General features: G+C 37.9%; 1 protein-coding gene across 5 annotated transcripts in view; it reads left to right on the plus strand.

The window, feature by feature from the left end:
- UTRN (utrophin) overlaps positions 1 to 25,738 on the plus strand; it is a 386,536-nt gene that overhangs the window by 138,483 nt on the left and 222,315 nt on the right. For 4 of the 5 annotated variants that reach the window (XM_056344155.1, XM_056344154.1, XM_056344156.1 and 1 more), the window contains 11 exons: positions 2,515 to 2,706; positions 4,562 to 4,734; positions 9,322 to 9,472; positions 10,843 to 11,018; positions 12,151 to 12,286; positions 14,446 to 14,595; positions 15,803 to 15,887; positions 17,484 to 17,689; positions 18,801 to 18,918; positions 20,807 to 21,012; positions 21,977 to 22,131. In XM_056344155.1, coding sequence (XP_056200130.1) covers positions 2,515 to 2,706; positions 4,562 to 4,734; positions 9,322 to 9,472; positions 10,843 to 11,018; positions 12,151 to 12,286; positions 14,446 to 14,595; positions 15,803 to 15,887; positions 17,484 to 17,689; positions 18,801 to 18,918; positions 20,807 to 21,012; positions 21,977 to 22,131 — 1,748 coding nt within the window. The remainder of the gene's footprint in view (positions 1 to 2,514; positions 2,707 to 4,561; positions 4,735 to 9,321; positions 9,473 to 10,842; positions 11,019 to 12,150; positions 12,287 to 14,445; positions 14,596 to 15,802; positions 15,888 to 17,483; positions 17,690 to 18,800; positions 18,919 to 20,806; positions 21,013 to 21,976; positions 22,132 to 25,738) is intronic. The other variant, XM_056344157.1, reaches the window with a different exon arrangement.

A 25,738-nucleotide genomic window follows, 5' to 3' on the forward strand; every position in this document is an offset into this window, starting at 1 on the left:
CCAGCTTCTGTGACAGATAGGTGTTTGATTTGCATGAGAGAGTTATGTTAAACTTCTGCTTTTCCATTTTTTTATTACGTTATGCTGCATTTTAGAAGCTGCCAGTCTGCTATGCAAGGTAGAGAACAGCTGAACAATTAAAACTTGGCTGCAGTAAAGCACTAATGTGTTTATAATACTTACATATGTTCACCTTTAAGAAGGAGGGTTGTGAAAGTATGAGCCATCCTCTCAGTGATGGGAGGCAGCTGGAGGAGATAAGCAATGAGGTGTGCTGTGCAAGAGCAGCACCAGGAGATGTTCACTGCTCAGCAGAAGAGCAGCAACCTGGCCTGGGATGGTGCTAATTGGGAAGCAGACAGTTTCAGTGTATGTCAGTGTTGGCAACAAGTGGAGAACAAGTTTGCTGCATGCCGGCAGCAGGTGCTGTTTGAAATCTTGTGCAAGTTTTGTCTAATGAGAGGTAAAGCAATGTGTGTGAGGTAGAAAAATAACAAAGTCCAGTGACCTGTTAATTTGGGTGAAGTCTAGATTCTGGACTGTTGCCTGTGTGAGAGTGGGACTTGTGGGGTGATGAAAAATTGAGAAAACACTTTGGGATGATGTTGCAGGAGGCTGTTCTGCAGCAGGCATCCTGGTGTTTGTTCAAACCCTGGTTTATTCCGTATTGCTGGGGAAAAGATACTTTGAGTTGCACAAGCTTTGTCCGATTTCTCTGGAGCTAGGGCCTCTCCTTCCACAGGAAATGGTACCACTATGTAAGTCTTGGGCTTTTGCCCAAGCTTTGGAAGCTGACAAAATATATACAGAGCCTCAAGAAAATGTGTTTGGGGAGCATCAAGTACCAGGATGTTGGATTTGTGGCTAAAGCATATGGAGTAGTTTGTGGGTTTTACTGTGGTGCTTGCTTGCTACTTTTCTGAATCAAAAGCAATGCTGAGTATTTTATGATGCTTGTCTGTAATACTTAGTAGACTCAATTTATGCTTATGTGCCTGTGTGTCCTATTTCTTTGGTATGCAATGAATGAATGAAAGCATACCATTGTGGTAAAGGCCTGGCGGAAGTACAAATATGTCCCCAGTTTCAATGTAGGGATGACTGTCTACTACAAAACAAAACAAAAAAACCCAAACACAAACCAAATAAAATACTCGGGAGCGTTCAGTGCATGAGAAGAAATCCTGAATGGTGAACACGTGAATATACTTTTTTCTGCTGCCATCCTTTTTTCTTTTACACTACACGTGCTGCATATGTTAGATTCCAGTTAATTTGACTGACATATTTGAAACACTCAGAAACATGTGGAGGAGGAAGATAGACGGGTGTTTGCAAACAGCTTTGTTAGTGGAGCTTAATATTTTACTGGTTGTCAGCTGTGCTAGTGATTAGCATGTGTGCATCCAGCCCAGACTAACTGCAAAGTAAAAATCACTGGCTGAAATTGCTGTGAACATACGTTTATTCTTCACACTCTTAAGTGTATACTCAACTGTTAGTACATCGTGCAGTCGAGGATTCTGTCTTGGTTGACTCAGATTCTCTGAGTACAGGATGGTGGTTTAGAAGTTGCTTGAATTTTTCAGTACACTCAGAGGTGGGTTTACTTTTCCATTGCTGATTTCAAAGAACTGGGCTGTTTTCAAAGATGGTCATAGAATCCTGTTGAACAAGAAAACTGTCCAGCAAAAAGTGTTTTCAGTCTTTGGAGTATCTGCTTCACCTGCCTTCCTCGGCTACCTTTGCTGGGCATGGCAGTGTAGTTTCTTGCAGCAGGCTTCCTAACGCTTCAGATTCAGGCCATCATTTTGGTCCAGGAAAAAGCTGCATTAAATTACTGTTCTTGCTTTCTTACCTGCTAACGTGGTACTTGGCTAGACAGCCTCATTTTCCAGCCAGAGCAAGTAACAATTGCCAAGGTCTTGAGGAGTTAGTGTCTCTTATTGCTGCAAAAAAACATATTGTGGTACTGGTAGAGCACTCATTTATTTAAAAAATGGTTGGAAATGTGAGTGGGGCTGCTTATTGAAAAGAATGTGGAGAGAAAAAAAACCAGTCTCCTTCAGTAAATTGGTAACTTCTGGGAGTCCTTGATGATGGCACCAGACAGTGGGTTGTAATTGCAGCTAGATACAGTCTTGATCAAGAAGTGTAACTTCTGGAAGTGGTAAGGATCAAGGCAAGAGAAACAGCAGTGCCCTTCCCACTCTCCAGAGTTTTAATAAAGAATAAGACAGGGTCATTGTGAAGCATGATATCTACAGTTTTATAACTTTTTTTTATTTATTTAAATAAATACAGAAAGAGCTCTGAATTTATGTATTTATTCATGTATGTATGTATTATTATGAATTTATTCAGCTTTCTGAATTTATGTAACCTTGCTAGAAAGGCCTTTGTTCTGTCTTTTAATGTAGAAAAGTACTTACTCTGAATATAGTTTACTGATATAGAATTTTGTAATAAAATTATTTGTTCTTTGAAATATAAAATGAACTTTCATGCTTTTAGGCAATCCCTGTCCAGCAGAGGCTAAAAGGCCACTTTGATGCTGGAGTTAGGACCTTGCCTTTCTTGGCTGAGTACTTGGTTGAAATCAACAAAGTCTTGCTGGCCATGGCTGATGTTGAACTGCTGCTGAATGCACCAGAGCTCAATACTGGCATCTACGAGGATTTTTCAACTCAGGAAGATGCACTGAAGGTACTGCATGTCTTAAGAATTATATTCAGAAGGAAGAAGGGCAGAAGGAAATAGTAGAATAAAAAAACCTTTAGAGACTGTGTAGCTCTGTATTTTTGCTCAGGTTATACTGGATCAATATACACTGGAAATGAAATGATGAGACACTTTTGTGGCTAGTTTTCTTTCTATGCAGATACAAAATGGAGCAGTGTGGAAGCTGGGCAGGAGGTTGGGAGAGAAGGGTTGAACTTCTTTTGTTGGAGAAACTGTTGTGGTTTTCTTCATGTAGTCTACGTAATATGTAGAGAAATGCTAAGTCAATCTCCTTATGTTCCTGCTTGGTCTCCTCAATATAGCTGCTGTTCTCTGTGTCATGTGAAAACAATTGCTTATATGGGAAGAGGGAGAAAGGGAGATTCTTGATTTTTGAATGTAGCTATATATGAGGCTGTAAGACAGTGGTACCTGTTCTGATTAGCAAAGCATCGACATGTGCTCAGTTTTAAGCTCCCACTTCTTATTGTCAGCCTGTGGATTTACCTGTGTGATTAATGATGAGGAAGTAGTTAAGGATTTGCCCTTCTTCAAAAGGGGATGAAGAAAGTGTGTTTGAAAATAATGAATCCTGCTGTTGAATGTGAGTTAAGTGTGTAGGAGTCTGAGTCCTGGTTAATTTTTGCGCATGCAAAGGAGCAGGATACAGAGATTCCCTCAGAAAGCATCCACTGGCGTTTGAAATTGCACATTGTGTGGTATAGCGTAGATGTACCTCCGTGGGTTGGGAAGCATAGTGGGGTCTGTGCCTTTATATTTGAGTCAGTCAGGCTTTGCCTCTCACCAAGAGCTAGATCAGTTGTTTCTGTAGCTGTTATACAGGTCCTTTAAAAGCTTTCAGAATTTTAGTCCACTTTCCAACCTGATTTTCTTTATGCTGTGTACATGCTTTCACTTTTTGTATTTGTTTTTTTTTTGTCATAGTTTTCAAAAGCAAATACGGGAATGATGCCAACCTTTGACAAAGCGCATGAGACTCCTGTTTTGTTTGAGATTCTCTTGTCCCTATTTACTCTGCTTCTGTGCTCCCCTAAGTACAATTAGGAGTGTTTATGTTAAGATGGGTTTGAAATACTTCATTTTGGTGCAGGTCTGTCATCTGATTTTGAAATTTTGATTTGTTCTAAGGATTCTTTCAGAAGCAGCAAGTAGCAGAGCATAGAATTTTTAGAGGGGTTACTGTTTTAAATTCAAAAAGATAAGTAAATTCCACTGTTTGCATGGACTGTTTGTCCTCTGAATACCAAGGCGGTCTTACAGCAGCATCTGGTTTAAAGGTATTTTCACATCATAGTTCAATGGTATTTGAGATTGCTTTAACTCTGTCTGCTTTAAATCTAACACTTTTATGTAGCTTATGCTTTTGAAGTTCTATGCATATAGGAGGTTACATGAAGCATAATGAAGTCATGTCTTGTGGCTTGTTTTTTACATGAGGAAGGAATATGTATAGTGTCTTTGTGACATGGGCAGACTTAATTAGTAATGAAGATACTGCTGTTTTGAGAAGTATGGTGTGTCCCTTTACCTCAGTAACAGATTGGGTATATAAAATAGTTCATATTTTTTATAAAAAAAACTGAGAAGGACACATACTTAAAAAGATGTAATGGATCATTCAGTTCAGTTGCTAAAACTGATTTAATCTATAAACTGCTGATGCTCATTGTCATGCTCTTATTTTAGATACTGATTTTTTGGAACAGTGTTTTGAAGAGATGAGGTTTTGGTTGTCTTTATTTTTTTTTTTTTTTTTTATTAAATTATTTCCTCCTGGTGTTGACTTTACTAATGGCTTGTGTCATTACTGTGCTTGCAGAACATAAAAGATGTTTTGGATAAACTTGGGGATCAAATTGCGGTCATACATGAAAAGCAGCCTGATATTATATTGGAAGCATCTGGACCTGAGGCGATACAAATAGGAGATGCGCTAACCCAGCTGAATGCAGAATGGGACAGAATTAACAGAATGTACAATGATCGTAAGTGGTAAGTCAAGGATGTTTGGTTTCTGTGACCACATGGTAAATACTTTGTGTACTCCAATATATGCATTATCCTAATGATCAAGATAGAGTTTGGGAGTAATCAGCTTTAATATATTAGTATTACACAATAATTGCCAGAATTATCAAGTATTGAAACAGTTAACATGCAAATTGTAGTTTGGGTGTTTTTATGAAGCTGATTGCTTTATAAAATAGAATATTTTGTTTATAAAATATAAATTTTTTGTTTTATAAAGGTATTGCAAAGCAAAATTCTAGAAGAAAAATGTGGAGTAGAACATCTTTTAACAAAGAATTCAAGGCTGCTTATGAAGGAGGGAATGAGTTTGTGAAAGAATGGGGCCTTTAAAATACAACATGTTTTATAGTTGCCAATAATCTTTGTTGAAAGTAATTAAAGATGACCGGATTAGAAAATTTTGTTGTTGAGAGAACAAGAGAATATTGAAATCAGTGCTAAAGAAAAGAGTGTTTCCCATTTCCTTTCCACAAATATCAAATAGCTGTAATTTCACTTATGCCAAAAACATTGGGGAGTGGAAAGTTAAACTAAGCTTTGATTTTCCCCCCACCCCTTACAGAAGATACTCTAAACTGAAAATGCCTTATTACCTGAATCAACTTTAAAGTGGTATTGAGTTTGTTTTTAAACATTTAGTCGAACTTGGAAGTGTGTCAGAAAGGCGTTTGAGGTTGGAATTGGTGAAAGTATGAAGGTATGGGTTCAGGAAGTTACAACTAAGCCGAAGATAATCACACTGCAAACAGCAGCAGGCACTAAGATTGCTGCTATGCAAAAAAACCTTAAGAACTGAAAATAATTTTAAGAAACTTAAAGTTAAATGCAAAGGCTCATACTGTAGTTAATTTGCTTTTAACAGTATTTGCTTTTTAGTGGTGATATAAGGTAATGGTTAATGCAAAAGTTCTGTAGAGCATAAAGTAACGTCTAGCTATGTTCACTTACTTTGTAGCACCAGAAATCTGTTATCAAAGACATTTGATAGTGTATTTTGAAGACATATTTTTAGGAAGAGTGCGTATTACATAAGCTGCTGTTTTCAACTCTTTCTTTGGATCACTGGTGTATGTATAGGAATATGAAAATTGGTTGTTGGTATTGTTTAAGCAGAGACTTCCAGAAGTTCTGGGCCATCGGAACAGTGAAGCATCAAGGTTTCTAATAACTCATCAGGCACTGTTGTTTCACTGTTTTTTCATTTGAAAACAAGTAGTGGTGCCAGCTAGATACCACTTTCTGTGCTCTTGTTGGCTGCCTGTTCTCACCTGCTGTATTTGGAGACAAATGTTCCAGAATCTGGTGCTTATCTATATTTATGTGCCTGCAGCTATTTTGTTGTCTTCATAGGTATGATGTTTGCTAAGCTTTAGTTATGCCTTTTTCCCCCCGTAACTGAATTGAAATGCTTTAACTCATATTATCTTTTTGTAAGTATGAGCACAATTTCATTTACTGCTTAAATTTGATTTCATTAGGTAGCCAGGGTTAACGAGAAACCTCGTCTTCCGATTGAAAAAGATAAGTGTATCAAAGAATAAGTTCACTATTTATGATTAGCTGGCAAAATGCAACAGATTACCTCCTCAGTTGGTTCACTGAATACAAATTAATACTGTGCTTCAAAAAGTTTGTAAGGCTGTGCATCTTAATGAGAATAGTACTGGGCATGATTTCCATACAAAAGGGACTACTGGACTAGCAATTTAAGCTAAATGGTATGTAGCTTCATGAATATATCAAGTGCTGCAATTTTAACAGAAGCATATACTTTGATTAACGAATACAATGTTAGTATCAATATTAAAATGCTGTCTTCCGGCATTAGTATTTTTATATCCTTTCTGTTACTAAGGAAGTTTTTTAATCAAGCTTATTCTTGCTTTTCCTAGTGTTGCCCCAATAATAAGCAAGAAGGCTAGAAGACTCTTATGTCCTTGTTAATCTTTGGCTTTTTTCTGTTTCTGGAGCGGGTGGAGATTTTGACAGAACTAGGAGAAACAGCATCTGAATTTTGTGGCAAAAGATTGATTTAGTTTTCAGAGGTAGTAGCGATTTTGTTATAGTGTCAGTTAAGTAGCTGAACCTTTGAAAAAAGCTCTGATGTAGCCAAGCTCAAGTTGGATTAAACTGTATTTAGCAAAGCTTCTAAGTGTTTAACTAAGTCCAGTTGACTTCAATTTGATCTGAACATATGTGTGAAGTAAAATGTCTGTGTGCCTGTGGGGGCTTAATGCTTAGTTGAGCTGTTTGTAACTATGCTGATTCACTAGTTTTGCTCCTTCTGCCATGGACTTTCCCCCAGTGCTAAAGGTGTTGATGACTTGGGAATGACGAGTGGTTTGGAAGCAAGTGTATTCCTGTGGAGGAGGCAAGGAGTAGCCAAGCCTTGGTTGCTGTAGGACAGGACTTCATTACTTTTATTGGGCTGTAGGGAAACAGCAGCATGTGCATCTGGCTCAAAATCAGAGTCAGACTTTGTCTAGTTGCTCAAAATACTGATGGAACTGTAGGCTCGCAACGGAAACGGCAGGACTTAAAGCTTTGTATCTCAAAGTGTTCTCTTCTACAGTTTAAAAATTCTGGATTCTGAAAAGGTCATGTGTTCAAAACTCCCTCAAAAACTTTCATTTTGAAAGGAGCCAATAAAATATTCTTCTAAACTATTTTAAGTGCTTAGACTATCTCTTCTCATTAAATGTGAAATGAGATACTATCATGAGACAGTGTGTTCAGTTAGACTGAAATGTACCTCAGAAATAAAAGGAGATTGAGATCTGGGGTCAGTCTACAGGTTGGGCTAGTGAATTGAGATGTGTGCAGGAAACTGAAACGGTGGAGCTAGGAGGTAAAGTCAGAAAACCTTAAGTAGAGATTTTTAAGGCTTCCTCCTTTATTGGAATTGGTCCACATGAAGAAGAATATTTAAAAAGCCCTGTATGTGCCAAGAAATATGGATGTCTTGCTAAAAATGGGATGTAATTTTGATGAAAATAATCCCACTAGGAACTTAGGGACTGTTGAATTTAATTAGTGAAGAAAATTGATGCAATGGTAGCTCTTTTAAAGTTTGGTTTCAGATATCTTTGTTGTTAATGCTGCTCATTTCATATTGCCTCTGTATATATGCAGTAATGCTGGAATGTCTGCTGTTGGAATTAAGGCAAAAATAATGGGCTGCAGATGAGATCTTTGTATTACCATTTGTAAGAAGGGAAAAAGGAAGACCTGGGAAACTGCAGGCCAGTCTCACCTCTGTGCCCAGCAAGATGGTGGAGCAGATCCTCCTGGAAACTATGCTAAGGCCCATGGAAAATAAGGAGGTGATTAGTGACAGCCAGCATGGCTTCACTAAGGACAAATTGTGCCTGACAAATCTGGTGGCCTTCTAAGATGGGGTCGCAGCAATGGTGGATAAGGGAGCAGCAGCTGACATCATCTGCCTGGACTTGTGCAGAGCACACTGTCCCACATGACATCCTTGTCCCTAAACTGGAGAGACATGGGTTTGACGGACGGACCACTTGGTGGATAAGCTATTGGCTGGATGGTCACGCTCAAGGAGAACTAGATGATCTTTAAAGTCCATTCCAACCCAAATTCTGTGATTCTATGAAGTTCTTCTCTGTGACGTTAGGGTGTCCTTTTATTAGCAGGAGACCTGACCTCCTATGTCTTTGAAGACTACTGTTTTTATTAGTTTGGGCCAGGATACTATCCAGTCTGTTGGTGTTCCATGTTGTTTTTCATAAGTCCTGTGTCCTTTGAGGTATCTGTACTATTTGCTTTATAATGTTAACATAAAGTTTGCAATCAACAAATAGAAAGCAAGAGACTTTCTCTCCACCTTTCTGACATGGATTCCTTGTTTAACGTTCATGGACTGTTTTTGTTAGTTTGTTAACATAGTAAAAGTCTCATTTTAGGTAAAAGCAGCCTTTTGGCTGTGATAATGGAGCCTCTTCCATGCTAGAAAACGTTGCCCTTCAAGTTAAGCTACACATTAATTTGAGGCTGCAAAGATGATGATAATGAAATGCCTGGTAAATTATTGTGTGATTAAATTGCATAAGACTTACTTATGCAGCCCCACTGGTAATACAGTCAGTTCTATATAGTCAAAATCACCTTCACTTATTAAATTCCAGGCACCAGGACCCTATAGTTTATGAATAAAAAAAATAATCTGAGCAATTAATCCTGGTTCATGTTCCACATGTCTGATATCTGAACTGTTTTATCATAAAGAGAAAAAGGGTTATGCAGACCAATTTGATGCAGCTAATCAATCTTCAATGCGAGTGACAGAAAGAAAAGTTTGCTTAGGAGTGCCCCTTCTGCCTTCAGCTGGAAGTTAATGCCAGGCTGTGCTATTGGCTTTTACCAGTTGCTACTATGTCAGGAAGCCTTCAGTACTGGGTCTTGGTTAACCAGGCAGCGTGCTAGCCTTTCTGTTTGTCAAGGCAAATTTCTGCTCACCAGAGTAGGAGTTGTGGCCTTTTCACTGAAGTGGTTTGGGTAATTTTTCAATGCTTTGCTTTCAAACAGTTGCTTTGATAGAGCGATTGAGGCGTGGAGGCAGTTCCACTGTGATCTCAATGACCTCTCCCACTGGGTGACGGAAGCTGAAGTGCTGCTGGCAGATGCCCGTGGTCCGGATGGCAGCCTGGACTTGCAAACAGCTGGGCTGCATCAGCAGGTATGTGTGATTTGTGCAGAAAGCAAGCAAGCCCGAAAGCCTAGATTTTTCTTCCAAAGTTCTGGTTTTCTCTATAGATATATAGATCTGAAGTTAGGCTGTGCAAAATTACACTATAAAAAGTGGTAACTCTTAAAATTTCTTTTTCAGTTGCAGTTTAAACTGATTCTTGGGGAAGAGCTCAACTGCTTATAGTATAGGGCTTTGTAATGACTTTTAGTATGGATGGATCTGAGCTAACTTGATAATTCAAATATGGCATACTTTTTGTTGTTGTATAAGTTTTGTTACAGCATTAAAAATACATTAATCAGTTAAGAAGTTCAGTATGTTATTTCACTTACTTTCTACTCATCATAAGAAAAATGGACCCCAACAACAGTCAGTTATAACTTAGCAAAACATTTCTTGAAACTATTGACTTTGCATGATCTTGCCTTGTATAAGCAATCTAGAAAAAGAGAATATTCCAATTAGAGATGGCTTGGGTTTTATTGTTTTAGACTTCAGTTCTGGAATTTAATTCCCTTATGTCTTTCTACCTCATCATTATGAAAGAGCAGGCTTTTCTGTTTAGCTAAACTATTTTACTTCCTTTAAATAAGGAAAACATAACTAAGGATCAGATATTTATTTTTTCTTCCCTTTTGGGAGTAATGGTTATCCAAGAATTAGGTGTGTGTTGCAAAAGAAATGTAAGTTCTGCCTACAAAATACAGTTTTTATTTTATCTTTGTTGCTGTTGGGAGTTTTCTCCTAGGACATTTGCGTTCTCTTTCTTGAGATTTCCTGATCTAGCTGCAAATAATTTTTACTAATGACCTAAGGTTTTTGTAGTGGTTAAGGATATTTGAAGGTTTGATCCTGACATCTTCTGACTTTCTTTAGTTTCATGGATTTTCTGAGATGTCTGGGGACCACGGCAGCACAACCATAATAATCCTAGCTAAAATATTGTGAAGTTACAGAAATAATTAGGGGCATAGGTTATGAAAAGAACTGGTTAAAAAAAGTCATACAATCTGTCAGCACTACTAAAAGCTGCTGTACATTAAGAGGAAAGGAATCAAACATGAGTGTGGACTCTTAACACTGATGGTTTAAATGAAGCCTTGTGATCCTAAGTAGCATTCAGCAGCCTATTCTGTGTCATTATCTTTTTATGACACTCATTAGAAAATTGAACTAGATTCCACAACAGACTCCTAATAACTTAAACCAACGGCATCCAATTTTTAAGGAAGATGTCTTTAAGTGCCTGTTTCAGTAAAATAATAGCACCCAGGATTCATCCTGCATATTATGAGCCACAGATCAAAGTCACTGTAGGTCAGTAATAAAATTCCGTGTGGCTTTTATATTTCTGACAGGAACTTGAAGAGGGAGTCAGCAGCCATCAGACCAGTGTTTCAGCACTGAACAAAACTGGGGAAGGGATCATACAGAAACTGTCTGCTACAGACGGGAGTTTCCTACAGGAGAAGCTGGCGGGATTGAATAGACGCTGGAAAGCAATCACCGTGGAGGTTATGGATAGACAACAGAGGTAATAAAATTAATCAGAAATTTGGATGTCTGACCAGATCCGATGAGGAGAGTCTTACTTAGAAGACTCTGGGAGAGGTTCTGTTGCATGCTGTCATTAATCTGAATTTCCCTGACATTCAGACCTCTGTGTTTTGAACTGTCTTCTAGAACCAATTTCTCATAAATGCACCTGCAGCTGGCTGCTTACTGAGTCTGTGTTTGATACAACCCACCAAATGACAATCACAAAACTTCTTTTCTTATGGTTTCCCTTTGTTTTAAAAACAATTTCATTGCTATGCCAGACTTTTTTTAGGAAGGAATACTCAGCTACTTTCTCTGGCTGAAGCTGAACTGTAAGTACATTACCTTGATTTCTGTTTTTGCATTGTCCAAGACACATTAACTGAAACACTTGTGTTGTTCTTGAATTTCCACAATACTACAAAATAAGATGATTAGGTCTGTGTTTGCAGCCATTTAATCCATCTGACTAGATATTTTCTGAAAAAAATGAAAACCCATTTTGAAGTAGCATTGAATTTACTTTGGAAGATCAAAGTGTTCTGAGATAGATACGTGACTTTTCAGCATGTCTGGGAATATAAGGTCTCCCCTCTGTTCTTACTGCTAAAAAATTGTGTAAGAATCAATCCCTGGAAAAAAAGTGTTAATTCTGGAGGCTATTTATATGTTTTTAACATCTCCTGGCACATTTAGAAACATAGTAAGATTTCTTTTGGCTTAGTTTGAGAAGGTCTGTTAAAGCTTTGTGTGATATAGGGAATTTTCCCTTTGAGGGTTTAGAGACATTTCTAATACTTTTACAAACAGTGACCTTGTAGTGGCTTATAATGGTTGGGCCTGAAGGTGTTGTCGTTACTGTCAATTACGTTTAATGTTTTCTGCAGACTGTTAGAAGTCGATTTTATGACGTTGGAACAGAAATTTATCTATTTTAAGGAGGTAGTATTGAATGGCACCATACTTGCAAATTAATTATGAGGATAAATCCTTTGAATACCAAAATGACTCCTTTAAAATGCGCCAACCACTGAAAAACATGTGACTCTTGCATCAGAAGTAACGTAGGACTGATGTGCTGTGTTCATTGCAGAAATCTATGTGAGTTTTTTGTTTTCCTTTCTAAGACTAAAAGGAGAGAATCAGCAGCTGATAGAGTACAGAAAGAAGCTTGATGAGCTGCGTTGCTGGTTGGAAAATACAGAAAATGCTCTGGACACAAGATATACCTTCGACCATGAAGAAAACCTGCAAGAATTACAGGCAAGACTGATTAGTGTGTGTAGTGTATACACATGTATGTCTTCTGCAAAGCATCAAGACATGACTTTTGTGGAGGGGAGTTGTCACATTGTAAATAGCCAAAGGAATATTATGGTTGTGTGGGACAGTTTTGTGAGATTACTTACACAGGAAAGATGCATCCCATAATGAATTCGGGTTGAGTTGATAACTATGTCACCTAGCCAGAAGTAGGTGGCTATGTATTGGAAAGTGAGAAATACATGTACTACTGATAAAATTTAGTAAGTGATATTTCACTGGAGGTGGTGTCCCCCAGTCAACTTTATAATTGTCAAAACTTTAGCAAAAAGCTGGTAAGCTTAAAATGGTAAGTCAGTGCCATTGTCCCAGTTATTGGGCAGCTTTAACACTTTGTTACGTGTGTAAGATGTTATTTACCCTGGTTTTTAAATGATAAGGGTTTTGGTCATTTCAGTTAAGTTGGGTGCTTATGTATGTGTGTATTATTCCTGTTTATTCTGTGGCTGGCTTTGACATCAAAATATCTGTAGTTTGTAGGATGTGTGAAAGAGAATGTTTCTGGAATCCTAAAAGAATGGAAGGAATCGTCAATCCAACAAATCTGCTTACTCATTTTTTAAAAAAAATCAGTAATTTTTAGAAAACCAAAACCAACAACCTTTGTTAGACCAAATCAGGTGGAAAGGCTTGAACTTCCAACAAATGTGTATACATGATGTACAGTAGTTGCAGTTGTGTTTGCCTAATTGACTTGTGTCAGTTGAGTATTTGTAGTCTTGACTATCATGAAAGTTTAACTTTTCTTGTCGTCTACCTTTAGTATAGATGCCTGAAGTAAAAGGTAGAACTAGAATAAGGCGGGAAAGAGCAGAATTTGCTAGAAAAATACTGTTAGAGAATTAAGTACCAATTTAGCCCTATGAAAACATGAACATGTTAAATTGTCGTTAAGTATATCAAGGAAAGGTGAGTTTGCAATAGAACAGGTACTGAGTAAGACTGCTGGGCTGTTCAGGAGGATGGAGAACTTCTCGTCTGCAAAGAAACTCAGAGCTTGCCTTGTTTTGTCTCATCAAAGAACAATGAGAAGGGAAAGGATGACGAGATAAGGAAGTATAGGGAAGATGAGCTATTATTAAAGGGAAGAGGGAATAACAGAAGCTAACTGATCAGCTAGGAATAAATACAGGCTGGGAATGGGAAGAATGTTTCTAAACAGAGCTTCTGGAGCAGCCTCCAATTAAAAAGGATGTAATGTGTTTTAAAAAGTAATGCTTTTAAGGTAGACCATTGAAAATTTAGGATGGGCTCTGTTTGGTACAATGCTTATTGTAGCAGGGTATTCTGTTCAGTGATCTCCCTTCCAGGCCTGTGTTCATGTCACTTTACTATGCATACCTCCGTAATACTGGAGTAACAGAGATTAGTGTAAATATTGGGATGGATAAATGCGATGTGTACTTGCTGTTGTAATTTTCTTTTAATTCTAGTACTTCAAAGACAGAATTTGTGATTCCTACTCCACAGTGCCTTGTGGTCTATAGGCAAATAATAGCACAGTTGATTTAAAGTCAGTGGGAATCCAAGCATAAGTTTTTTCTTTTCCCAGGATCTGACCTGTACTTCATTATTTAAAGAGAAAGAAGGCTGTGGGAGGTTGATCAAAATGAAGTTGTAAGGTTATGTTTAGTTTTTTAAATACGTTTAGAGTACACTTCCTTAAGAATAAAGTACTTTGTAGTGATTGACTGTGTACTTGTATAATGCAAATAATTTTTTTTTTTTTTTAAACGAATGCAGGCAACAGTTTTGATTCTTTGAATGTTGCCTTTTGGATACAAATGACACATCCAGAGTTGATCAAACAGAAGCATCTTGTGAGATGAGAATCAGTGTGCATGATGTGAGGCGGTATAGGTATCTTGGCTATTTGCAGTTTTGTGTTTTTTTCCAGTTAGCAACAAATGTTGATATTTGAATAAATGTTTTAATCAGTTCTTGACAGAGCATAGAAACCAAAATAGAAGGTTTTCTGTTACACATTTCCAGGAAAGTTTTCTAAATATTGGAGTTAAAGGAAAGCTTCTCCTCGCCCTCCTCTTTACTTAAGCATGTATGCATTTTGCTTCTGCCTGAAACTCTTCTGCCCCTTTTAGGTCTTAAGTGAAGAGATGGAAGTACAGGGAGACAAACTGGAATGGCTGAACAGAACTGAACCTGAAGTGCTTTTGGATAAAAATGTTGATCTTCAGGAAAAAGACAAACTTTCTGATTGCCTGCGGTCCCTCAATGTGAGGTGGAACAAGGTGTGCGTTTCTTCAGCATTGGGTACCTGAAGTTGAAAATACAGCGGTGTACTTGGAATGGTTGTTTTCCTTTCCATGTACCTGTGACTTATATAAAATCTCTTGGAAGCCATGCAGGCATGGGCAGGAAACATGCCCCAGTCCACGTCTACATTAAAACACTGGTGGACATTTTTTTTTTTAATTTTATTTTTGTTTGTATTGGCTTTCTTTTAAACAGCTGGGACAAAAATATTTCACTTGAGGGCAACGGTAATGTATTAATTTGAAATTGAGAGAGTCACAATAAATCTTTGCTGTATAGGAAAGTTGAATATTTGCAGCAGTTAAGAGGAAATCAAATGAAACTGTGGTAGGGTTTAGTGAGAAAATCTTGCCAAGTGTGTCTGGGATTCTTTTTGAGTATAACTGCTGTAAATTAGAAATTCAACTGTTCATTCTCAATGGCAAGTGTGTGAGAAGAAAAGAACTTTCTGGCTGGAATAAAACCAGGTTTTTTTCAAGCAAAGCCTGGAGGCCTAAGTGAAAAAGGAATAGAATTGTTTGGGACTATGTTATAGATCAGGGAGGTAAGAGTTCATTGGGAAAGGGGCTTTTGATAGTTCAGGGAAAGAAATAAAGATGTGTTTTTACTTACTCAGCCCTGAAAATGGGGATTCCCCCTCCCTCACCTTGTGTATTACATTTCCATTGCTGCCTTTTAAAAACTTAAAAAAGGAAAGTGGGCAAACTTGCCTTTACTACGATGGAGTTTAATGGTAATATTCTTTCTTTTTAAATTATCTCTATTGCTCCACTTCCCTGTCACTGACCACATATCAAGCTTTGTATCATCTTTCCTTCAAAGTGTACTCAAATAATGAGTCATAATTTTGATGCTTAGGTAGTAAAAAATCGTGTAAACAACCTGTCTACAACAGTTCATTTATTTCTTTCCAAGACTGAGGTAAGACACTGGAATGGATTGAAATAATACTCTGAATACCTTTTGGCATAATTTTTATTGTTTTTAAATGCTACCTTATTGAAATATATGATATACCAATATTGATGATATACAAATATGATGATACCAATATTGAAATATATCGGAGGTGTGCTGTTGGAGCAAGTATTGTATAGAATATTTTGTCTTCCAATAAGTGATGACTTTTCTGCTGTTAATATAGGTACTCTTACTGTTTTTATTCCTCTCTGTTGGCTGTAGGTGTTCAGAGAAGTGCCTGACAGAGTGAGAGAATTAGAGGCATTTGTTGGGCAGTCTCATCTTGTTACACAGGCAAAGCCTTCTGGTGAGTGATCAAACCTACTGTTGTGCTTAATTGTATTGAGTTTAGTCCTTTTGGTAGTCAAAAATAATCCGAAAAGGAAAACCTTCCCTATGAACTTAGACAATGGAAATGAGGAAACATTGTCTACTGCTGTACTTGGGGCTAACTTCATGTCACTGTGGGAGAGGAAGGGAGCGTTTGGTTAGGGAAAAAGTCACTCTACAGTTCAAGGTTGGGAGAGCCCTTTGGTGTTCCCCTAAGAGTTCTGAAATGGGGGACTGTTTTAGTAAAACTTTACCCTCTTCATCAGGAGCCAATGTACTATACAGAATAAAAACCAAAACAGCTATGTTTGTGACAGCCTGGATTCCTATGGATTTGTGCCTTGTGGTCATGCCTTTTAGTAATTAAGATCCACTAGAAGCTTCCTCTACAGCTAATTATGTGTGAAGTATTCTCCTGCATGCAGACTCTCTGCAGTCCTATAAATAAAGGCCATTCTGCATCTTTCAGCTCAGAAGGGATGCAGACAGGTCTTTCTTATCTGCTAGACACTTACCTTCCTGAATCTTATAGGGGAAGCTGTCTAAATATGATATGGTCTTGTATTGGACCCTGAAACTGGCTGTCTTTTCAATTTGTTGGAGGCAGATCAGCATATACAGACTGTAAACAAGATGCCTAAGTCTGTTAGAAAACTAAATAAAAAAGACATCCCTTGCCTGAAAAGAATTTGAAGCTTAACTTCAGTAAATTAACTCCATTTTTTTTTTTAATTTAGCAGCAATAAACAAAATTTAAGGAGGAAAACCAACTTCTGTTTAAGCCTTTCAAAACCTTAATTCAGCTTGTTTTCTTTTCCTACAGGGTGTTTAATTAAAGCTCCTGTATTTCATTGCTTGAAGCAAGTGTGTAGTATTCATGCTGCAACTTGATTTAACTTGATTTTAGCTTGTTTTCATGGAACTAGAGCACAACCAAACATAGCTCCTGGAGCAAATCCTTACTGTTCAGCTCATTCCTCACTTCTTTGCAGTGTCAGGTTTGAAAAGATAGAAAGGATGGAGCTAAACTGGTGGGCATCTCCCTTAAGGCAGTCGTGTGTTGCGAAGTCCATGAAGCATCTATTGCCGTAGCTCAACCTGCTTGTGCTTAAGTGAATTTCAAGCCAGTGTGGGAAAAACCTTTCTGCCACATAATACAAAAGTGAGGAATACAACTTTAGGCATTTATCTTAAATGAAAGGATTGTTTGTTATGGTTAGTAAGTGTCAATTCTCTTCTCTGTCAGTGTTTAGCCCCACTCCATTATATTTAATGTCATTTTGCCTTTGCAAGTTTTCTTCTTGTTTGTTTTGTATTTAGGCTGAATCATTTGGGTGAGTCTTTGGAATACAATTAAATAATTAATCACCTTAAAAAAAAAAAAAGGCAAAAGAAATGCCAGCTTAGTTAGTTTCTAGGGGTTAAAGTGTCTCAAATACAAATTTTGCTGTGCTTGCTCTGTAGATGCTGTTGCATATTTAAAGGAATTACTAACCTCCCCTCTAATTCCCACAGTTGCACATGTGGGCATGACTTTTTTTTGTCTTAACAAAAACCCCAAACTCTCTTTCAGGTGTCCAAAAGGTGGTGCTAGTATCTTCCTCATTGGAAATTCCTGTTCAGACTCAGCAGGCTTTAGAACTTTCTGCACCTGCTGATCTGGATAAAACTACAACAGAGCTGGGTGACTGGTTGGTATTGATTGACCAGATGCTCAAGTCAAACATAGTCACCGTGGGAAATGCGGAAGAGATCAATCGGACTATCGCACGAATGAAAGTATGTGTTTTTTTGAAAGCCAGTGGATTGGAAAATTGGCTCATGCTTTAATAGCTTGTGCAGTCAGTAAAGAAATTACATGTGTTTTTAAAAAAAAAGAAAAAGAAAAAGAAACTGACTATAAACTTGAAAATTACACTTTAAGTGCTGTCATTATTACACTCCTCACCCCTTTACTATTTCCTGTTAATTCCAGTGTCCCTGTGTGAGCTAGGCACTGCAGTTTGTTTTAAACAAAGCATATAGAGAATGCCTTCTGAAAATGACATCTTTTGGGGAACGTATAGATAGATTATGTTGCAGACTTTGGAGTAGCTTCATGTTTGCTTGGAGGGTGACCTTTATGATGCACTCTTTAGTGGTTTCTAATGAATTTTTTTGTGTTGTAGTTAGACTACACTGATTTCCAGAGACATGCTAAAATGATTGAAAGTTGTAACATTGATGTAAATGTTTCTGTTGATAGCTCAGGCTGTATTGAGCAATGACTAAAGGTGGTATTTGTGAGATGTATGCTGCCATTAAGGTTCATGTTATGTGACTTGATATCAATGAACATGAGTAACTGTAGAGCAAAAGCTGCAGGCTAAACAAGTGTGTCTACCATAATCTGGAATTTGAGAGAGTAATGTGATGTACAGTAACTTTGGAAACACTTTCTTTTAACTGTACAATACTTGTAATATGGGCTTCTGGTATATTACCATAGTGAAACAACTACATTTTTTATACAATATATGGTCAGATTGTTCTTCCCTGTTCTTTTTTCTTCTCTCACAGCCTCTCCCCACCCCTATATATAAATGATCAGAGCTTGGTAAGAGAAAAATAAGTTATGAGAGAGTGAAAAACAGATATGGGAAACTATTGTACAATGACTGTAGTAACTGTGTAGTTTGTACAGGTTAATCTCTGGATTTTCAGTAACTGTAATTCAGAATATTTTTGCTTTTAAAGCAGTACTGTAATAATGTGACAGTTCAAGGGTTACAATAACGATGGGAACAGCCATCTACTTGTGGTGACACATATATGTTTTATCTAAAAATATTACACATGATGTTAACTAAATGATTTTTGGACTTAAAAATGATACTCTAATTCTCAACAGATAACAAAGGCAGATTTGGACCAGCGACATCCTCAGCTTGATTCTGTTTTTACATTGGCTCAGAATTTGAAAAATAAAACTTCCAGTTCAGACATTAGAACAGTGATCACAGAAAAATGTAAGTTTCTGCAGTCTGTGTTTGCAAATGCAGCGCTCCCATGGCAGTAAAAAATCTTCATATCTTTTTCTTAAAGTCTTGATTTTGAGCCTAGCTGAAGTTGCCTTCCTTGAAACTGAAAATTTAGCAGTTAAGTGGCTTTCAGTCTAACAGTCTAATGAAAATTCCTGGGACAAGAACTGTCACTTGTTTTCTTGACTGCCCATATTTTCAAGTATAAAGGTAGATGGTTTTGTTGGGATTTCAAAATATCTTTTGAAGAATTTGAGTTACATAATTTGAGTTACATGGTGGCTACAGACCCAGGGATGAGAATTTCTTATTTATTGATAAAAAGGAACATACTCTTTATCCAATATAATAACATGTTTTTTTAATAAAACCCCATTATTATTTTCTGTTGAGTTACTGAATCTTTCTTCGAAGTTCTGTGACTTATGTGATGCCTAAAAAATAATCTGAAAGTTGCCTGTGGGTTGAAATTGGTGAATCTGTATTTCAGAGTGTTGAGTTTGTCCACCAGTAATACAGTAACTCTGACAAGTGCACTTGCTGCCACAGACCTGAGAGCTTTGTGAATCTAAACAATATTGTTGAATTTATTAAAGTTAAGAGATCTTTTCAAGCAGATCAAGCATAATGGCTTTATATAATTGTAAAACATTTTTAAAAAAACCAAGATTGCAAAGGGTAAAGTTCATTTAAGTGATTATAGCTCAAGCACAATCTTCGGCATTTTTACTTCATGGAAGATTGAAGTGACCTAAATATAAAGTGTGTTAGTTTTCTAATAAAATTGAATGCTTACTGGTAATATATATATATATATATATATATATATGATCTGTTACATACTGCCTACCTGTTGCTGCTTGGAATACATATTTACTCAAGAAATCCAGCTTAGTATTTTTGTTTGGCTTGCTTTTTTTTTTACACTTGCTTTTTTACTCTTTAGTTCTAGTTATATAATGTGTTCCTAATAACTGTCATGACAGGTAATAGGGAAACCTGGTCCTAATTCTGTAGACTGTCAAGTAATGTGCTTTTTTTTATGGTCTGCAAGCATTAAGGAAAAGGTATGATGCTATTAATTTATTTCCCAAGGCAGACTTACTGCTTTCCCTGACACATTGTTTTTTGTCCTAGGCTCTGGTCATGTCTTTTTCACCCTTTGTTTATTAAAGGTTAAAGCCTGTTTATTGATCATCTAATGTAACTCTAGTCATTGAGAGAGGAACAGTATACTTGAAGGAAATGCAGTGTGATCAATAACTTCTCTGTTCTGCTGTGTAATCTACATAAGCCTATAGAAACCCCTGGTGGAATGAAAGTGCCAAAGTAGTTTGTTACTGGAGTGTTTCTACGTTGGCCAAATTTGTAGTGCAGGTGCCAGTAGACTGTCTTCAAACACATAGTGGTCTGGAAAGCTTAGGTCACTTTGTATAAACTATCCAGATCTAAACAGTATTTATTTATTTATTCATTATTTATACTGGTTTATGTTGCAGATGCATAAAGATGACTTGCTGGTATAGCAGTCACCCTAAAATTGTGCTCCTTGGAGAGCCCTGCTGCTGGCATATCTCTTCAGTGCAGCTGTGCCTCCCACATGTGTACTTAAAATGTAAAATAATGCCTTTGAAAAATTCTAGAAGTAAAAATTGTCACCTGTATACTGATCCACTTAAGAGATAGCCAAACACTTGCATTTTTCATTTGCTTGTGTGAATGTGTAAACTATATGAGGAACTAAAATACTGAATATGGGAACTACTTTATTTGAGAATGAATTACGTTATTGCTTCGTGTTCTAAGAATTAAGTGGTAGTTATGGCTACTTGTTTGTTTCCCTTGGGTTTTTCATATTCTGTATTGTCCTCCATAGTGGAGAAGGTGAAGAACCAGTGGGACAACACCCAGCATGGTGTGGAGGTGCGACAGCAGCAGCTGAAGTACATGCTGACAGACAGCATGCAGTGGGATGAGCAGAGGCAAGAAATGGAGCGCCTCATGGAGCAGTGTGAGATCCGTCTGCATATGCTCCTGCAGGCCCCAAAAGAGATGCTCGCCAAACAGATTTCAGACAACAAAGTAAGACAATCTACAATTTTTTTTTTCCGTACCTGATTCCTCAGTCTATGTAATGCTACTGGATTCAACTGATGTGCAATATACAATTTAGTTGTAGGACTTACTTGGCAATTCCGTCTCTTTTTGGGCATGATATATTCTAAATTGTCTCTGTCTTTTAATATATCAGACTTGCTAAGAATCACTTTGAGAGGGAAACAGGGGGCATGTGTGCGTGTGTGTCCTTTTTAAGTGTAGTTGAATTGAGTACAGTGCAGCATCAAATAAATGGTACACAAAAAGCTCGAACCTCAGGCGAAGAAAAGTTTAATCATACAGCCACAGAATGTAGCATGTATTACTTCATAGGAACCTATTAACAGTATTTTAGTAAATCTAGAAATGGAACAAGTTATTTAAAATTATCCTGAATTTGACTTCTGATGGGTGCTAGGTGTATTGAAGACTTCCCCATGCCCCCCCCGCCCCCCCCCCCCCCCCCCCCCCCCCCCCCCCCCGAATTCCATGCAGTCTTCACTGCTTTTCATATTGCAGCAAACCTGCTGTGATAAATAAGTAAGGCTGATGTCCTTTGTCTTGGTGGCTGTCAGAAAAAGGGCAGGTTGTAGATGGCACAGGATGAGAACTAAAGAGGCAAATCAGCAATGAGGGGCTCTTATCAGTATCGTATTTAGAACAAGACTATACTAGAGTTTAAAAAAAAAAGTGTGTGTGTGTGTATATATATACACATATATTCATGAAGGGACAATGTAGGGGTGCAGCTGGGTATGGAAAGAAGCAAGGAGTGTGACTGTAAGAATTCCTTACTGATCCATAGCTATTTTAGTACAGTTTTGAGCTTTTCATTGTCTTTCTCTACATGAGCAGGGGAAAAAGGAGGGCTTTATAATATGTTAAAATGCATAATATTAAGCATAGTCTGATTTTTATTCTGATATCTCACTCTGGATTTACTTTTTAGTTGTTAGTACAGGATTTACATAGAGGTGACATCACGGTAGCTGCATTCAATGATCTTTCTAATAAACTTCTTCGAGAGTATCGTGATGATGATACAAGGAGGGTGAAGGAAACTACTGACCAAATGAACACTTGTTGGGTTAATCTGAACCAAAGGTAATTAAAAGGTTTCACTCTATATGTAAACTGTTTCTGTCTTAAACTTGTATCCTATGTATACATGTGAACTGAAGTCTCTGCTTTACTACAGTGTTCAGGGCTACTGTGCGTAATAAGTAAATTACAGTGAAGCTGTTTTGAGTTTCGATGATTGAAATTCCCACAGTTCATGGGAGGCTTCTGTATGACTTTCTGTTTATGTGGCATTTTGTTAAAGGGGAAAAAAAAAAGTACTTATGTTTGGTCTTCAGTTTGCCTGTGGCTGTTATTCTCTAAGCATCTTTGAACAGTTCCTCTCTTGTTCCTTAACGCTGGTATGCTTTACGTATTTTTGTAGTTTGTTGCTCTGTCTCCTTTTCATAAGGCTGTAAGTATTCGGCTTGGTCTTCCAGTGCATTAATTCATTATGGTCTTTCATCTAATGGAAGCTTTCCCTCAATGGGGCTGTGCTTTGGGTTCTGGAGTGTGATGCTTCTAGCACTCCCATCTAGAAGATACTTGAGTTATAGGAACAAAGACTTGAAGCTTAGTTCTTTCTTGTCATCCTCTATAAGACATATTTGAAAATATATCTTAATGAAAATATGGTATTTCCCTATGCATAATATTTTTTTCCCTGCAAGGTAGTCTAATCTATGCAGAAATACTTTTTAGTATTTGATAGACCATTAAAATTTACAGTAGTGTCTGACTCAGTGCCAGCAGCTTAAATGGTGTGTTTGGTGGTTAGAGGGGCAGAAGAGAAAATTGATCCTGTGTATTTGGGAGTGGGGGAGATGACAAGCAACTGAAGTCTGTATGTGTGTGTGCATATATGTGCACGTAAAGGGCAACTGCTTTTGTAATGAGATGTCAGTGAAGGAAATAAAAATCCTAGGTAATAAAGCCTCTGAAGCTGATGTTATGTCCTAGGGAGTGAGAGGAGGAGAACTTCAAAGAATCAGAGAATGTTTTGGGTTGGAAGGCACCTTTAAAAACCACCTGGTTCCACCCTCCCTGTCATGGGCTGGAACACTCTTACATTAGCCCCATCCAACTTCGCTTTGAGCAGTTCCAGGAATGGGTTGACTGCAACTTCTCTGGACAGTCTGTTCCAGTGCCTCATTACCCTCACAGTAAAGAATTTCTTCCCTTTATCTAATCTAAATCTACCCTCTTTCAGATTAAAACTGTTACTCCCCATCCTATCAGTCCCCTTCTAGTCTTTCTGTAGGCCCCTTTTAGCTGCTGGCAGGCTGCCGTAAGATGTCCCCGGAGCCTTCTCTTCTCCAGGCAGAACAACCCCAACTCTCCCAGCCTGTCTTCATAGCGGAGGTGCCCCAGCCCTCTGATCATCTTTGTGTCCCTCCTCTGGACTCGCTCCAACAGGTCCATGTGCTTCTTACGCTGGGGTCCCCAGAGCTGAATGCAGTACTGCAGGTGGGGTCTCACGAGGGCAGAGGAGGAGAATCGCCTCCCTCAACCTACTCATGTAGCCCAAGGTATGGTTGGCTTTCTGGGCTGCAAGTGCGTGCTGCTGGGTCATGTTGAACTTTTCATCCACTGACATCCCCAAGTCATCTTCCTCAGTGCTGCTTTCAAGAAGTAGGTAATGAAGGAAGCGGAGTAGGATGTCTTCTTATCCCTCTTTGGAGGAAAATGGTACTTCTGTCATTTTGTGCTTTTGATGCAGCAGCGTTTCTTGGTGATGTCCATTGAGAGATGAGTTACACCATAGGCAAAATTTTGTACGGTTCGTTCCATGTGATCATTTGAGAGAGAATAAAAATTTGGTGATCTTTAAATGTTTTGAGACAAAGGATTTTTCAAGTAGGTAAACCATTTCATAATTATTCTATGTGGTATGAACTTCTTTTCATGGTTCAGAAAACTTCCAGTAGACTGTGGGAAAGGCTTTGGTGTATGACAGAACTTCCTTGGCTTATTGCTTTTTCTGAACTAGGTCATAGTGATGAGGTTATCTCCTAAAATGGCCCTTCCTGACCATTCATTTGCATTAAGTTTAGGAACTGCAGCATTTTCACCATCAGATCGTACTTTCTTTCCTCAAACCAAACTAATAATTTTTCCAAAAAATACCACTAACTTCATCTGAATGTCATCATGACATCTGGCAATGAAGATGCAGTTAGAGGGTGAGGGGAAACAGCTCCCTGTTGGATTGGTAGTAGCAGTAGACTATAGCTCTGTAGTAGGCTCATTCACATTCAAACTCTGCGGTGTTTTGGCTAGAACCGGCATAAAATTGCCCAGCACTCAGAGCAGGTGACCAGAAAGAAGAGCTCCTGCCTGGAAGCCTCTAATTATTTTTGAATCTGCTTGAAGTCTGGAATAATAAGCAATTGCGTTGTGTTGTGTATAACTGAAACTCCTTGATTATCATTGAGGCGACTGTTTTTGCAGCGTGCAGCCTTAGGAAGATGACTCTCTGCTTTTGTTTTTTTAACTAGGGACAGAATGTAAAGGAGAACTCTGAGCCAGTGGGTAGGCAGAGTGTGGAGCTGCTCAACACAACCCCATGGAGCAGCAGAGCAGAATTAAAAGGGGAGAATGTGCAGTGAAAACACCTTTTCAAGGGAGTAAGGGTTTTTATACTTGCTTTAAATGCAATAACTAGAAATAGTTGTGAGTTTTGAGTGACTAGGCTTGCTTCATGTGGCAGATCTCAGGACATGCAGCGGTTGTACATGGAGCACACACGTGGCCCTATGGCTTCTATAAGTGCAGATCTGTACTTAGAGCATAATGCTTTAAAATACCAGTTTGTTCCCGTGCTTGGAGGTTGTGCAAGGGGACCTTAGTAATATCACCTGGGAGATTCAGAGTCCTGACTAGCACAAGGACATTAACAGGAAGACTGTAGCCGTGGCATGTGAAGTTGAAGGAGCTTATTTTAAAACTCTTGGCATTAAGAGATTGAAACTCCCCAGCTTGACATTGTCAACTGCATACTTTGCCCACTGGCTATTTATGTTCTATTTTTATACTTTAGGGTGAAAGTGTAGTAATTCTGTGTGGTTTTTTGCTGCCTCAGTAATGGATTATAGTTGTCTGTACTGTCTTGGTGTTATTTTCTGACTTTGTTTTGATCACATTTGTATGCATTACACATTTTTTAGTTTAAATCTGAAAAAATAATTGGGTGGAACAGGAACATGAAACAGTATCATGAAGACTTATTAGAGTTACTATTTTCTTTTTCTGACGTGCCTTTGCTAATAGAATCTGCTTAGACCTACTCCGCTTTCACTGTGTTAAGTGAAGTTAGCTGGATTTGTAAAGGATTCTCTAGGTTCTCCTTGTATTTAATTCTTCCATCCTAGAAGGACCCTCTGTCTCTTGAGGCTGTTTTAATTGTAGTAGAATACTTTGAAAATCTGAGTTGTCTTTTTATAGGATGGGATACTTATTAATCAGCAATATGGAATTCTCCATCGCTTTCTATTTTCATTTCCTTTCAGTAAAGGCCACAAATGTGAAGTATTTGTTCTGTAAAAGTGTTGCTTGCTACTGCTATACGGGTCTTCTTTAAAAGCATCCGTGTAATCTCAGAACATTAGTTGTAAATCTGTTAATTTATGCTACTGGAATACATATTTAGTAA

Source organism: Falco biarmicus, chromosome 6, assembly GCF_023638135.1.
Source record: "Falco biarmicus isolate bFalBia1 chromosome 6, bFalBia1.pri, whole genome shotgun sequence".
NCBI lineage: Eukaryota > Metazoa > Chordata > Aves > Falconiformes > Falconidae > Falco > Falco biarmicus.